The sequence below is a fragment of the Euwallacea similis genome, chromosome 1 (genome assembly GCF_039881205.1).
Source record: "Euwallacea similis isolate ESF13 chromosome 1, ESF131.1, whole genome shotgun sequence".
Lineage (NCBI taxonomy): Eukaryota > Metazoa > Arthropoda > Insecta > Coleoptera > Curculionidae > Euwallacea > Euwallacea similis.
In genome coordinates, this window is record NC_089609.1 from 3,084,212 (window position 1) to 3,100,759 (window position 16,548).

General features: G+C 37.9%; 1 protein-coding gene across 3 annotated transcripts in view; it reads left to right on the top strand.

Annotated features, from left to right (window-relative positions):
* Nucleotides 1-16,500, top strand: part of LOC136419211 (calpain-9-like) — a 66,159-nt gene extending 49,659 nt beyond the window's left edge. For all 3 annotated transcript variants that reach the window (XM_066405416.1, XM_066405430.1, XM_066405424.1), the window contains 13 exons: nt 6,654-6,822; nt 9,614-9,813; nt 13,809-13,949; nt 14,017-14,191; nt 14,285-14,529; nt 14,646-14,818; nt 14,993-15,198; nt 15,258-15,415; nt 15,469-15,544; nt 15,600-15,824; nt 15,880-16,075; nt 16,131-16,186; nt 16,240-16,500. In XM_066405416.1, the coding sequence (XP_066261513.1) occupies nt 6,654-6,822; nt 9,614-9,813; nt 13,809-13,949; nt 14,017-14,191; nt 14,285-14,529; nt 14,646-14,818; nt 14,993-15,198; nt 15,258-15,415; nt 15,469-15,544; nt 15,600-15,824; nt 15,880-16,075; nt 16,131-16,186; nt 16,240-16,266 (2,047 nt within the window). In that variant the 3' untranslated portion in view covers nt 16,267-16,500. The remainder of the gene's footprint in view (nt 1-6,653; nt 6,823-9,613; nt 9,814-13,808; nt 13,950-14,016; nt 14,192-14,284; nt 14,530-14,645; nt 14,819-14,992; nt 15,199-15,257; nt 15,416-15,468; nt 15,545-15,599; nt 15,825-15,879; nt 16,076-16,130; nt 16,187-16,239) is intronic.
* Nucleotides 16,501-16,548: the final 48 nt, after the last annotated feature.

Sequence of the window (16,548 nt, forward strand, 5' to 3'; positions counted from 1 at the left end):
TCGTAATTTTCTAAAAAACGGCATACTTTCACTAATACGTCATCACACCACAACCAAATATTGAATATAGTTCACTCTTATTAACCTCTTTAATTGGTAGAAATGTGGAATCCATAGATGCTCAATAAGGGTTGAATCAGGGATAAGGTGAGGTCTAAAAAAGTTGGGATTTTTTTATTGGTAAAGTGACTAACAAAGGGACAATACCATTTAGTAGCAAATTTAATTTCAAAGCTTTTATTTGCTTAAAAAATTTGTTGGAAATCCTATAATTTTTGATAAAATTGCAGTTTTATGGAATAGAACCGAATTTAAAGGTATTACTATGCAGTTTTTGGCTGGTAAGCTACTTGTAAATTGCCAAAGTTCTGCAAGTGATAAATATTCTAAATGTGGCATTGCATCAGGTACTAGAGTGAGGATCGCTTTCAATATCTCGTAAAATTTGTTTTTAATTTCGAAGTTTTACTTGCTGATCCACACGTCCTCTAAAATCGCTTATGCAAAATGAGCCAGTCTCGATCCCTCTTTCAATATTAGAAAATGTCTCCCTGTATGAAATTAAACGAACAGGAAATCTTCTTTGGTATTACTCGACACTCCCCCCACAACTACCCTCGCAAAACATTAATAGTAACAACAATTAATTTTCAATTCAAACAATCAATTTCCTCATTGAATGAAAATTTTCCAGCCACTTCTTAGCCGAGTCTTATTGATGTAATGCTACATTTAGCATATCTATCAATTGCATGATTTTGGAAAACCACAACTAGCTTACCAGTTAAAAATTGCATCTTTGGAATTTTCTATTAATAGAGGTAGTGGACATGAAGACAAACGGTGTACTACCGGTGTACTATAGAAAATTACATTAATTTCTCCTTAAAAAAAATCATACTTGGAAACCTACACCAGTTTTTGCTAGGCACATGAATGAGAAATTATTTTTTTCTCGAAAACGGCTACTTGGGCAATAAAATACTAAGCGGTCTTTTTTGTTAAGAATTGATCGAATATCAAGAAAAAAATATTCATATTAAAAAAAGTCAGTGGCGTGTCATTTTTTTAATTAAAAACGTCCCATTGAATGGTCGCACGGACGCCACTGGTGTAGGTGGAAATGGTCTGCATACTCCAGAAAATGCACATTTATCCCGCCATAGCATGTCCCGAATTTTATGTTCGCATCTCAAACCGTTTTTAAATATTAAAAAAAAATTTAAAAAAAAAGGAATTAAACACCCTGTATCTTGGAAACGAAGCGATTTCGGATCTAACTTTATTTGTTCTAAATATTTGTTTTTATGAGCTCTACAACCCCTGAAAGTTTGTCGGTATATTTATGAAACACCCTGTATAAAAAAATCCCTACTCATTAGGATTTTACCTTACCACTAATCCAAGCTTTATTGAGCATCTGTCGATTTCACATTTCTACCAATTAAAAATATTTATAAGAATAAATAAGAATGTTCCAAATTTAGTTGCATTGTGATGACGCATTACTGAAATATGCTGTTTTCTACTAATTTATATGCCAACTTCCGAGATTAATATCTTCTCAACTATTAACCGTAAAAAAAAATTAACAAATCGTCATGTTTTGCCCCAGTTCTGTGTCAGTTCCATTACGACCCCTCTAGCATAACCCCAGGTTAGGACCCCACCACTTCAGCGACAGGCTTCAATCTCGAAACATGTAAATTTCGGAATCAAAAAAATTTACAAAATAACCCGAATGACCCAAAAAAGCTGAAATAACAGCCAGATGTTTAGCTTTAAAACGAATTGTTCAGATACGTATTTGTACCTTTTACGAACCCCGCAATCACACTCTTTGCCAATGTCAATATGATGCCTTTACCTGAAGCTTTGAAACTACGAGATAAAGATCATGGAGTAGCAAAAATGCAAAATAGTGATCTCTTCATATCTAATATACAATAGGTTCTCTTTCTATCAACTCGGGATGATTTTTCTGGTAGTTTGATCAAATTGTGATATTCACTTAGGTCAGTAATAGATTCCCATAGCGGCTACGGCCGCACGCGTGACGGTATGTACTTACATATAATATGGCAAGATATTCAGATTTTCGATTATGCCTGAGCAATTCTTCAAAAATCTATTCAGAAAACCTCGTTCTCCATGTCGATTAAATGAGATATAAAAATAGCGTGCATTGTGAGAATGCCCCCTGTGTCAGCTTTGCACGTCGCTAATAATTTTTCAATTGATAGTGCCGTTAATAGAATGGAAACACATAGAACTGTTCCCGTTTCGAATTTGCATTATGCCTCATCAAGGTCAGGCTATTATGCATTTATTTCCACAATGTGTGTGAAGAAGCTGCGGGCCTATGCGGGTAAAGCTGAGTATCAAAGAGCCCAAGAGCTTTCCTTGCGTTTGGTTTGTGATGTTATTAAGCACATTTTGACTCTATATCGAAACGATAGTAAATTGCATAACTTACCGCATTGGGGGAGTTCCTCGGCGAAGTGGTCGCCATATCTGGTAACGTCGCATTTCCTAACTTAAGTTATGGTTCTAGTAACCATGTCCGAGAGATAGGCTAAGGAAAGTGGTGGTAAAAGTTAATCTTAAAAAACATCGATTAACTCAACAATAGATTGGAATATTAGGCGCAAATGTGCTGCCAGGTAACGTTTGTCAGTATGCACCTGAATCATTTGCTTATGACCAGCTTAGGAATAATAGTTACGCACGATACTAGCCATGCCATAAGGTGAAGTGTTGGCATGAAATGTATCAATTACAGACAAGTTTGTGCCCTCACATGAGGGCATAGTGAGAATCTAGAAGACCGAAAAGCTGAATCTCAAAGTGATTCGTCTCGCAAATTTACAAAACTCCATGAAATTCATCAATTATGTCGGATATTGCATATGCCCTGTTGTTCTTAAATCGAGTCTAATCCATGAAAAATGTCAAAGGGAAAATATTGTTCCTCAGACATGCGGAAAGTGCTTTTTGCACGCCTTTGAGTGTCGACATTCACAATTTTGAATGCTGACACTGACAGTCTTGAGTGCAGACATTGATAGTTTTGAGTGCAGGCGCTGATAGTTTTGAATGCTGACACTGACAGTTTTGAGTGCGGACATTGATAGTTTTGAGTGCAGACATTGATAGTTTTGAGTGCAGGCGCTGATAGTTTTGAGTGCAGGCACTGACAGTTTTGAATGCAAACATTGATAGTTTTGAGTGCAGGCGCTGATAGTTTTGAGTGCAGGCACTGACAGTTTTGAGTGCAGACATTGATAGTTTTGAGTGCAGGCGCTGATAGTTTTGAGTGCAGGCGCTGATAGTTTTGAGTGCAGGCACTGACAGTTTTGAATGCAGACATTGATAGTTTTGAGTGTAGACGCTGATAGTTTTGAGTGCAGGCGCGGATAGTTTTGAGTGCAGGCGCTGATAGTTTTGAGTGCAGGCACTGACAGTTTTGAGTGCAGATATTGATAGTTTTGAGTGCAGGCGCTGATAGTTTTGAGTGCAGGCACTGACAGTTTTGAGTACGGACATTGACTTTTCTCATCACTTGAAAGTGACTGTGGCGTTTGTTCATCAAACAGAGCATCTAAGGTCACAATATGCTCGTAGAAAAAACTATTGATCATAATTCTTGCGGAAAGTGTCTTTCTCGTATTTAATTCCTTACCGGAACTCCGGTTCGTGTCGTTCGTGCAACGGATGTCGCGTGCGGTAAAGAATCACTTTCTGCACTCGTTAGGGAAATCACTTTTTTCTTTAACTTTTTTATGATGTTGGATAAGAAAATTCAAAAATATGATTAGGAAGTTCGCCAATTTCAGTGCTTCACAAAATTGGCAGAGATAAACACGTTTGTTAACGATGTGTGATGTATTTTAGAAAGAGCAGTTATGACGTTTTTACCATCCAAATAGGGCACAGAGCCACAGAAGACCGCATGCCTCAATTTGTTTTGCTCAAAAACGTTCGCTCAGTCTGCTTAAGGGTTTTTTTTTATCCTCCCGATTAAGCAATTTAGGTCTGTCCTCTTTTTAGGCTATCACGTTGTTCCCGCAAAAAACGTTTTTAAATCGACAATAAAGAAAATTGAATTAAAACCTGCTAAGGTCATGGTCTTAATCCGAATAAAGCATCCCAAAGGAGACTTTAACGGGCAGGAGATAATTAAACAGCCCAAACACGGAATTGCGGAAACCATTGCACTTTTCACACATTCCAATTCAGCCTAATTTTAAAATCACGACCCGCATTACACATTAAGGCGCTTTTGCCGCTTTCTCAGGGGATTTTGACTCGCATTTTTTAATAAGGTAAAGCACCGCCAATATAACGGTTATTCAAGATATCGGATTTGCGCATTTAATTATTATTCTCGATTTACCATTTAGTCGGTTTTGCGTTGATGGCGACGTCAGGAACAAAGATAAATCGACTTCTAGGAGGTAATATTGAACAAACACTAGGCAACGAATGATTTATCAGAGACGATTACGTATTATTATTTTAAACAAAGCTGGCTTTCCGCGAATATGAAATTAAATGGTGTGGAACCATGCAGGTTATGATTTATTAGCTAATAATCACACGAGCATTTGCCCATAGGTACCTACTTCCTCCCACGGTTTTCACGAACATCTCCCATCGACGATTATTGAATAATCGTTTTTTTTCGCGACTGTTGAAGTGCAACTTTTTGCCAGCACTGTTAGTAGTTGAATTACTTACTTTAATTGCGAAATGGAACTGTAATTGAATGGGCAAGAACCGAACAAACATTCTGTTAATTGGGAAAAATTCGCATCTGAGCGATGTCACCATAAAACCGGTATTTTTCTGAATTTCGAAATCTTCAAAAACCGATATTGAAGTTAAGAAAAACGCGTAACTAACAGTTTTTTTTACGTTTTCAGAGTGTCAAAAATTGTGTTAAGTTAGATGATTTCGCCCTCGACTGGTGCCACGAGAAAACAGGCGTTTTTTCCGAATATTAAAACTCGTAAAAATCGTGATGAAATTTGAGAAGTTGTGCATTTAAGTGACGTCATAGACGTCGCAATTTTTTTTCTTATGGCGAATTCGAGCATCCAAAAGGTGCGCACTGAGTGCGGTATAATGGTTGCCGAATTCCATCTGCTTCTGGCTAACATGTTGACACACGTCACAATAAAACACGTCAAGCAGTCAGCCGTATTGCCGCATCAAGCGAGTGGCCCCGCTGCGAGACAGACACTTTCGCATCTAAGTGACGTCACCACGAAAGAGGTATATTTTACAACTTCGAGAATTTTTCAATATAATTTTCTTCTCTAAAATTAAAAATTGTTTTTGATATTTTTTGAGTTCTGACGGATTTTTGAGTTGCGCCAGCAATTGCTAGTTTACCACAAATTTAGGTAATTAGCAATTGTGATTGAGTGATTTTTTTGAGTGGTTTTGCTTTGTATCATGATCAAAGAAAAGCATTAAGTTCCCGGTGTCGGTAGGGAAATTCCTCGGAATAATTAGCATCGACTCAGCAGAAAAAGGTCCTGTAAAGTGTATTCAAAGCAACCCGAATCATGCAACTCATTAATCAGCGGCTCTCGAGTATTCTCGACTCCGGTGTTGATGTTTGTTTTTGCCAGTTCACGCCCCCTGCGCTGTTTTACATCATGTTTTGCGCCTAATGTGACGCCATATTAATTGTCCTGTCATGGACCCTGCACGTAGTTATACTTTCTGTATTGAACGCCTGTCCTACGCACGCACCGCAAAGAAATTACCGTTAGGTCCCGTTTTTACCTAAAAGTTATAGGTATATGCGAAAAAAATATTACGAGCTAAACTAGAACACGGCCAAAACCGAAAATGGCGGAAATCGAGAATTTCTTCCTTTTTTGTAACAATTCGAACTCCCCCCAATTGGAAGTAATTCGCGATCATTTTTGTTGTTTTTTTTAAAATTATGGTGCATTTTCGCTTATTTCAACAAACAGCCACTAATATCATAATATTTCAAATCCTTGTGTGGCAGGTATTTGACCGTTTCAGTTTTTTAAGGTTAAAACAGCGCTGTTGCCAAATTATCCCAATCAATGAATCTAAAAAAAGTAATTTTCCAGGAAAACACCAATCGTTTGAAAGAACCCCCCACCTACCCATATATAATTTTATTTATTTATTTTTTATTTATTGGTTGGACAGACATTTGACAGTTTTGATTTTTTTGACAAACTCCGTATAAAATAGCGACACTGAACGTTTTCGTTTTGCATCTGGTTTGGGATATACTTGACACATAAATATCAATTTCGGCCATCTATGCTGGTGCGAACTTTTCGCAGAACAGTCGAAGGAGAATTGAAAAAGCCTGATCAGATGCATTGCCATATTAATGCGCATGTCCGAATTTGCCATTTGTCGACCGTAACCGACCCTATATGCAAAAGGAAAATGCTCAAGAATCGCCATTTTGGTAATTTCTATTGGTCAGTTCGACAGTCTCTGCTGATATTGTTCATTTAAATAAATAAAGGTTTGGTTTACAAACTGCTGCTGATTTTCGCGCCGATTTGTGATCCAAAACACTGGCCATTGGCATTAGTTTCATTATCGAGTTACTTTATCAAATTTTCGCTTAATGAACGGTGGATTTTCAGGTACTGTACGACGGAACGAAGGAAAGCACCATCAAGTTATGCGGCCATCAAACGTTCTTGTCGAGAACGAGGAGTTCTTTACGAGGACCAGGAGTTTGCCGCCCATTCCAAGTCACTTTATCATCATAAGAAGCCCAACCTCAGTCCAATCGTGTGGTTGAGGCCGCATGTAAGTTATTCCCAATAGCTGTGACCTAACAAGTGCGAAAAGTGATACATTGTCGTACAGTTATTGTAAATGATTGAGCGACGTGAATAGGCGATGAGTATGTACAACAACATTTTTGTTTCTTATTTTCTAAAAATTTGCCGGAAAATCGTTAATTGATGGGTGTTGTAAAACCCCACAACTTTTTAGTCAAGAAAAGCTTAATCAAACCGAATAAAAATATGCGAGGCATCCCGTTTAAAAAATCTCAAATACGGCTTTCCGTATTTTTGGGACACCCGGCATATTAAAAAAAAAAGCTAATGAGGTACTAAAAAATATATAAGGTGTAAAAAATAAACTAATAAGGTAGACTCAGAAAAATAAAATGAAAATTTCGTTGTCGCTTGCATGATTCAAAGCTCCAAAGTCTAAACACAAAGTGCTGAACTTTTAAGATTAAAAAAGGTGAAGTGAAATTTGTTTGTAATTCTTCAAATTCAGTTGAGGAAAAAATGGAAACAAAGGAAATTTCAATTTTTTCCGACTGTTTCAGAAGTTGCTTCAACTTTTTAAAAGTTAAGAGGTCAGCATGAAACTGCTCAAGTCTGCTATCAAATTTGACCGACCTCCCATCTTTTACGTGTACCGAAATTCCAATAGTGATTAAGTAATCGGCCCCGCATGGCCCAAAAATCGTATAAAAAACAAAAATGTTTCTTATGCAGAAAGTCATAAAACAGACGTCGACCTTAGTGATTGACGAAATCTATTACGTAATTAACGCATTCCCAAAAGGACCAGTCTTCCTTCAATATCAGCCCTAATTACCTGCTGAATTCCGGAAATGATCCAAACGAGAAGCAGCAAAGCGTGCACCCAAAGAATGTAAATGCGAAAGAGAAGTAGTGTCGAAAGGTGAAAAAACTTGGCTTCACTATCTTTAAGATTGACGATGCTCTTTAAATACCAGCAGAACCTCGCCGAACACGGCCTTTTATTGAAAACAGTGCTTTACATAATGCTCAACATTACTAAAATGTTTTTGCTACAGTATTTTCGAAACAACGCTGTAGCAGGAGGTTTTTTAATTGGCGTTTCACATATCGCATCTTCTTCCCAGTAATAAACCGCAAACTGCATAAAGATCTCGGGAATGATACTCGGAAGAGAGGAAGGGAATCGAATTTTCTCGTTTTCTCGTAACGAGTGATAAGAGATCTCGAGGTGTTGGGAAAAAAAAGCGAATTAGATTCTATCGGTTTGAAGGAAGTACAACCGGAGTTAACGAATCTCTGGCCGCCCTGCTCGTTTAGGCGAGGAAGTCTCAGGTTTGAAGAAAATTTAATGGCGGAACATCATTGTCGTAAAGGTTAAATTGCATAATTACATATGTTGAGAGGAGAATTCTAGACCTCCCCATTAGAGGTCGGATTTAACAATAGAGAGTGTCTTCAACCAACGAGGAAAATTAGGAAACAGCAGTTTTTTTCCCAAGACCCCGTAACGATGAGCTTCAACGTTGAGAGATTAGTTTATCGTTAAAGCTCCTATAGTAATATTAAGTCGTATAAAAGCTATTTAAACTTTAATAAAGTTTCTTATATAACACAACGGTCATATAATAATTATTAAAGTTTTAACTAACACCTAATTTAAGCTTGAATAAACGTTTCCGCATCTTCGCTCTTATCTCAAAACGCGTTTAGTGAGGCTTAGTGGAACAAACAAGGATATAATCTTCTCAAGCTAACTGCACTTCTAAATGACCATAACAATGGTTTTATCAAACAACGCATTTGTTGGTAATGCGGCCCACATGACGTAAATGTTTGGTGAATGAGTTAACGTGCTCAGACCCTACAAACCCACATAACAAAATAAACTGCTGGCCAATTTAACTGCATCAAACGAATTTATGTTTTTTCTATAGTTAAATCCTAGAAAATCTCCCATTCGCCTGTCTTATTTTTTACATTTTTACAACTTAGAAATATAACAAGATGAAATACCTTCATACAAACTTCAATACCAAAAAATTATAAATGCTAGGTTTAACTTTTTTAATAGAGTTTTAAAGGGAAATATGGATCTTCATTACTGATTAGCCCAATTTATATTCTTTTAAAGCCTGTTTTCAAGTTATTGAATTGGTACATCACGTTACGATAATTATTTAACGTTGATTGAGTTTCTTCTTAGCACGCTTTTTAAAACTCTTTCGAATTTTACAAATGATATGGTCTTGAATCGTAAATGAAAAACAAAGTCTAGGGGCTTCAAGTCTGGCGACTTTGCAGACCACTCCGATTCCACGTCTCTTCTAATCAAAAAACTAAAATGTGGTGTATGAAATGTAACTGAATATAGATAAAAAGATCATTTTAAAGCTACTCTAGAAATTTTTCGAAATTTAGCAAATGTGCATTAGAATTTATTGCCTCCATGGCGGTTTTATATAAGCTAGAATAACCTAGTTGTTTCTAATCGATTAGGTTATTTACTCAAATGCGCGCAATAATCCGAATTCAATACAGCAGAGCCGTTAAATGCTAAACTGGCATAATAAATGCATGTGAACCAGCAGGTAGGGTGACATCTACAATCAATCACCAGCGCGAAAGTTCATGTCGTAAATCCTGCAAGTTGGCAAATAAGGTCTGGTAATAGTTTCTAAGTGTTAAACGGCCATTATTTATGATAATGCAGTGCATCTATGACGCCAGGTTAAACAAAATCGTAATTGCATGTCGAGAGACTGCCAACGAACTGCTGAAAATAACGACTGCTTGATCCTGGTGGTTATTTCCAGGAAATTTGCCAGAGACCTAGATTCCTGGAGGAGAACCCCGCAGCCGCATCCTACAGATTTTCGGTGGAGGCCGGAGAGTTGGGAGACCAGTTCCTCTTGTCCGCAGTTGCATCTTTAGCCCTAACACCAAAATTCTTGGATAGAGTGGTTCCCAACGACCAAGGATTTGATGCAGGACACAATTACTGCGGCGCTTTTAGGTGAGTAGTTTTGGGGCCCAAGGCGACCGAGAATATAAAGCGATTTCTAACCTTAAATACGTTTTAACAGTTCGTGGGTGTAAATAAGCGCCTAAATCCGACCCATAGAGCACCTTTGAAACAATGCTGCGCCGCTAATCGTGGAGGCGTCAGAACCTGCGGCCACATTAGATGGGAATTCCCTAGCGGGGTTCTGAAGGTTTAAGTGTGCCCCAACACTTCCTGAATCTGTACTGTTGAACGGCAATTTTTTAAGCAGGAAGGAAGCGGCGATATTGTGGCTTAATTGACTCGTTTGACCTCAAAGGTGCATCTCTTCTTAAAGATTAACGTCCGGTAGAAGATAGCTTCAACCATCCCGCCCACTCGTTTCGTTGGGAAATCAAAGACGTTAAACATTAAACCATAACGTATAGATATCAGTGCGTTGGCCATGAGGTTCCAGTGAAGTACTGCAAATTTAGCGATGACCTTTTCCACCGGTACCATGTGCACATGCATAATTTGGCGCGAAACAAATGACTCGGTTATTACGTTTTCACTTGCTCGTGAACCACAAATAACCGCAAAGAACTGTTATATTCGTTCTGTTCTGTGCACCAACCGAATAGTTATTTGCCATTCCGCAATGCGAAATCATATTAGGTTGAAGGTTGAAGCCAATTGGAATATTCTCTAAACACGACATTCTTGGATTCGCAAGAAAATATTTTGACCACAACGAAACCTGATACATATTCGCGATTCCGTAATAGTAAGGAGTACGAGGATAGTCCCAGAAGTGCCCGACTTAACACCTAAAGGAAAAAAATGGAAAATATTACATTATTTCTCAACATAATCTCCTTTGAAATTGACACACTTGTCAGCGATGTTTTATGCCTTCTATACCCTGTTTATAGTAAGAAGCTTCGAATGTTTCAAAATAGGCATCAACCTCGGACTCCACTTCTCCTTTATTGGCAAATCTCTTTTCACAGAACCATTTTTTGAAGTTTGGAAATAGAAAATAGTCTGAGAGGGCTAAATCTGGCGAATAGGGTGGTCGAGGAAAAAGTTCGAAACCAAATTGATTGATTTTGGTCATCGCGATAACAGAAATGTGGATTAGTGCGTTATCTTGCTGGAACAAAACTTTCTTTTTCCCCAAAAGCGATCGCTTTTTCCTAATTTCTTCGCTCAAATGCTACAATAAATTTGTATAATATTCTCCGTTTATTGTTTCTGTTTTTTGGGAGATAGTCAATAAAAATTATCCCACGTGCATCCCAAAAAACTGATGTCATCTCCTTTTCTGGAGATGGAACCGTTTTCGCCTTCTTTTGAGCCGATTTTCTCTTTTGAGTCCACTGTTTTGACTGCTCTTTCGTCCCAGAAGTGAAATAACGGACCTATGTTTTATCATTCCCTTGAAACGTCCTCACGGCGCTGTTTTTGCTCAATTGTGAGTAATCGCGGCCCCCATTTTGCGCTCAACTTTCTCATATCCAATTGTTCGACCAAAATGTGATGTACAGTACTTTTTGAAATGCATATCATGTCTGCCGACGGTCTTTCAGGGCAGTTTTGTGGATTTTCACTACAATTTCTGAAGTGGTCACCTCATTGGGTCCACAACTACTTGACCACTTTTCGTCTTAGCAACTCGTACTATCGCGTTTAAATTCTGCCACCCATTATTTTACAGTTATTAATGAAGGACCAGATTTCCCTAGACTAGAATCTAAGTCCACTGATGTTAGATGGACTAAGACCTTTCAAATGAAAGTTGAATCACGTATCGATGACTGCGTGTGATCGATGTTTTCTACGTTCATAAAACCTCTAAAAGCGTTCACTAAAAACGGCTTCAAAACAAACATAAATCAACCTAACACCCTCAAACTTTGGACATGAGCTTTTTAAGGTTAGGTCTCCGTACTATAGGCAAATTTTTAACAGAAAAAATGCCATCTATACGTGAGGTCGGATACTTCTTGGGCAATCCTCGTAACAATATCCATCTTCGTAACAATATCAGTAAGACGCTCGTGTTTTTAAGGAAGTTTCGGTATAAAACTAACCTGAACTAACAAATAAGAGTATGGTGCTTTTCGGTTCTATAAATCAGTAAGTTTGCGGCGTGAATTCAGAAAACAATGAACCTAGACACAATAGAGCAAGAGTTCCCCTATTATCTGACATTACTGTGTGTGTGTTATATTTTATCGAATGAAAACAATAGGAGCGGTATCGACACCTTTTGTGCGAATGCACACGATAAATCATTATCCCCAAACACTTGCGGACGTGTTAAACGACAAATTAAACGGCAACATTTGCAAGATAGAGATACAATTTTGAGATAAGATTTGCATAAAGAAAGCCAGTAGTCGAATCGCATAACTATTGCGAGTCAAAATCTCACGATGTTTTGACGAGGATCTAGAATCTAGATCGTGACTACTGCGCGATTCCTCCAGAGTGTTTCAAAACCGAGATATTAGAGATTTTCTTGAATGAATGGAAGACTTAGAATTTAGATGGTTGACAATATCGACGATCTCGTTTGCAATTTGTGATCTTGTTAAACAAATTAAGCCTGGCAACCATCTAGATAATTTCTTGCATTCCTGATGCGAAAAAAGTTCTTTATGAGCCTTTCTTACGTCGGAGCTTCTCGGAAAATACGGCGATGCCTTACAGAGTTGCATTCGACGACTCGTTTTCTGACTTTATAATATTAAACTACCAACTTTTTTCCTTCACATGTTATTCGTTAGAACTTGCTTGTAATGTGCCATCATTCGTGTACTCTCATAACTTAGTTACAAGGGTGCCGTTATTCGACACTCTCTCTAATTTTGCAAGGTGGATGGCAATCCCAGCCACTCTTTTAGGTAAGCACTTGAGAGACAAAAAAAATATGATTTATGCAAGCCAAAGACCAGAGAAGCGGAATTTTAATCCCGCCCTGTATAGTGGCAAAGACTACTTAATTAGATTTATAGGGTATTTGTCCCTTGTCTTGATAAAAGCAGCAAGTGCCCACTGCAGAGCCGAGTTCGTGCCTATTCACTTGGGCTTTAAGCTTTCTCAAAGCGTGTAAGAGCTTAATGGTCCTGCTGTTTCGATTGGGATTTTTTCTACCCACCGATAAAAGATAAAAAAAACAGTGTTTTGCCTAGAAATTGTGCGTTAGAGCAGAATAATTAACAATTGATTATACAAGATTTTCCTTGGATAAGCATTTGAATTCCAGTGATTTTCTGGCGTTCAAATCAAGACTTTTAGGGGGTATTTTAGAAATCTTAGATTGCAAATGTGTTCAAAGGAAGAAGCCAAAGGATATCAAAACCGGTGATCGTGTACCAATAGTCTTGCTGGAAAATCGAGGGTTGAACCACTTCCCAACTGGTAAAGCAAAAACTTCACACATATTCAGGGGAGAGCATACATAACATGCACATAAAATCAATGTTTGGGAAGTTATTTTAGAAATAAAACTGAGGCAGGCTTCCCTGCGGAAAACTCACCTGGATATATGTTCGGAATTCTTAGAAAACATTGCTTGTGTAATTTTTAGGAAATCAAGTTGATGAAAACGAAACTGTGGAACTCAATAAGAATAAGCTTTATTTTCAACAAAACGGACTTATTATATTAATATTTATTACGACTTATCAGTTAAAGGGCGGCTCACCCACGGATTTCCTGGATAATTAACTAGTAGGCGAGATACTACAGAATAGCCACTAAAATCACTGGATCTAACACTCCTTGACTTCCGTTTGAGGCCATTGATATATAAAATTTTCTTAAATCCAGCTTTCCACACAATCAAATTATATTGTATGTTGGATATTCAGGATGGTTCGTTTTAAAATGAAAGCCGTGTATAATCCATAAATTAATATATTGTATGAATAAAAAGTGTAAACCAATAGGTTAGGTGTACAGAATGTAAATTACTAATTGATTTTTTTTTCAATTTTTTTATCATTTTCCTTTTTCAGGTTTAGATTTTGGCATTTTGGTGAATGGAGAGAGGTGATAGTGGATGATAGATTACCTACACACAAAGGGAGATTAGTGCACCTCCACTGCTCGAATTCGACGGAATTTTGGGCAGCATTGCTGGAAAAAGCTTATGCCAAGTAAGTTCAACAAATATGAAAGAATTTAAGCGATTAAGGGATTAATATGTACTAAAATTAATTTCAGATTTTACGGTTCTTACGAGAATCTTACGTTTGGATCTACGACTAAAGCTCTCCAAGATTTAACCGGAGGAATAGTACAAAGTTTCGGCCTGAGTCATCAAGATCGATTTCTTACCTTTCAAGTTCTCAATTCTGCAGTCCCTAGATCTAGTCTTCTCATAGCTACAATTACTCAGGCAAGTTTAAGTTTTTAACGAATGTTAAAATATTGTTTAAAGAAACTATTCAAGACTTATCTAAAAATCTAATTAACTTATATAAATCTAAAGGACAAAGAGAGTAAACGTCAGCTGCGCCTAAGAAACGGACTGATCACGCAACACGCTTACTCGGTGACGGGGCTGGCACGGGTCAGGGGCACTTCAGGGGAGACCCCCTTAGTCCGACTGAAAAACCCATGGGCCAGGGGCGAGTGGACGGGGGCGTGGAGTGACCGATCGTGGGAATGGGACGGATTGACTGCCCGAGACAAGGAACTGCTAAGTGTGAGGGTGGCGAATGAGGGAGAGTTTTGGTAACAATCTAATATATCTATTTGGTTTTAAAAAATACGTTGTAAAATAATTGGAGATGACAGAAATAAAATTTCTTAAAGTTTACGGAAGATTAATTTTATAATGTCCGTTTTAGGATGTCTTTTGAAGACTTCGCAAGACATTTCACGCAATTGGACTTGGTCCACATTGGACCGGATGACTGGATGATGGAGAGTGCCCTTCACTCCAAACAGCCATGGAGGGCTGTGTTAGCAAGGCGAAGATGGAGGGCAGGATATAACGCAGGAGGAGGACCGTCTTACGTTGGTATGTACACAAGATTCTAATTCCTGCGCTTAGAATTTAGACATTGAAATCAAGCACTTGATATATGGTGCGCCCAAAGAAAGGATGCACCCTACAGAAGTATTTTAATGTTTCGCTGATTTTACACTTATACCTTATTTACCAAACTTTTATGAGGTTTTTTTGTGTATGCAGACACGACGTCCATGAACCCTCAGTTCCACGTCCAGATTCCCAGAGCCACCAGCAATAAGTGCCACGTAGTGGTTTCCGTTACACAATCCTACGAGACCAACATGGCAGACATGAAAAAAAGGAAACCGCTATTTGCCCTCGGGTTCGCTGTGTATGAAGTTCCTCCTAGTATGCAAAGACTGACTCCTAATTTTGTGACCGACCAGGTAAGACGATTCTCGACAGTTCGCAGTTTCCGGAGTTTAAAATTTTTACCTAATTCCAGAAACCGTTAGATGTAACTAATCACTCAGTAGCCAGGGAAGTAGTTACGTTTTTCACGCTACCGCCCGGTGATTATATCGTGGTGCCTCAAACCAACATTCCTAATTTAGACGGGAAATTTTTGCTCAGAATATTGACCGATGAACAAAGTAATATTTGGTAAGCAAATAGCTGTTTCCCCCATTTGCGTCATTACACAGAATTTCTTTAAGGGAGGTTAATGAAGACAACATGCTGATAAAAAACATTGCCTTCGAGATAAGTGAGGAACCGTCGTCGACACTTTATGTGAGTGCATGCTTCTTTCATCTTAAAGGACGTTTTACGTTAGATTCGATTACAGAAAGAAGGGAAGTCGATTTTACCAAAACTTTTGCTCAAATACCCGCCAGAAGTCGATGCTAGTCAATTGCAAAAAATCCTCAAATCGAATTGGAAGCTGTATTTGTGCGATAAACCTAGTTTGGAGCTATGCAAAAGTCTGATTATGTTGAAGGATTACAATATTAGCGGCAGGATCAACATCATCGATATTCCCGCGCTGATACATTTGCTTCAATTTTGGAGGGTAAAGCATTCTGTCCCAAAAATTACTTTGCATTACCATAGTTCCGGCATTCCAGCTAGCTTTCCAGAAATTTGAACGAGGCCACAACAGCGGGAAAACGTCCAGCTACAACCTCAGGGCATTGCTATGGGAAGCAGGTTGCACCGCTAGCAACAAAGTTTTGGAATGCCTGGTCCTCAGATTTGCCAAAAATAGGATAGTGACCACTGAGAGCTACATCATGGCTCTTATTAGACTCTACTTGGCTCATGGTATGCATGGTAAAAACTGATTTATTCATATTAACTTAATCGTCTGAATTTTCAGAACGATATCACAATTTGGATACCAAGATGAAGAGTAACCCCATATCATTAGAAGAGGTAAGAGGTGTTTTGTTGCAACGTGCGCACCTTAAAACTTCTTGTTTCTATAGATGATATTGATGACCATTTATTCGTAAATCTGCAACTGACCACATTGGAGCGAAAGTGTTTCTGCCAAAGAGTTATTACTAATTTTTATTGTATATCTTTGTATATACTTCTAGGAGAATTATAATTTATTATTTATACTGAAATAATGTGCAATTAACTGAGTACCTTCATGTAAATTAAAGTACTTGTAAGAAAACTTTATAAAAGACTAATATATTCCAAAAATATTTAAGATAAATTATAGAATTTTTGTTTCTTAACAGTGTGTTTTTATTCGTTAAAAGTGAATCTTAAAAGTAGGTATCGCA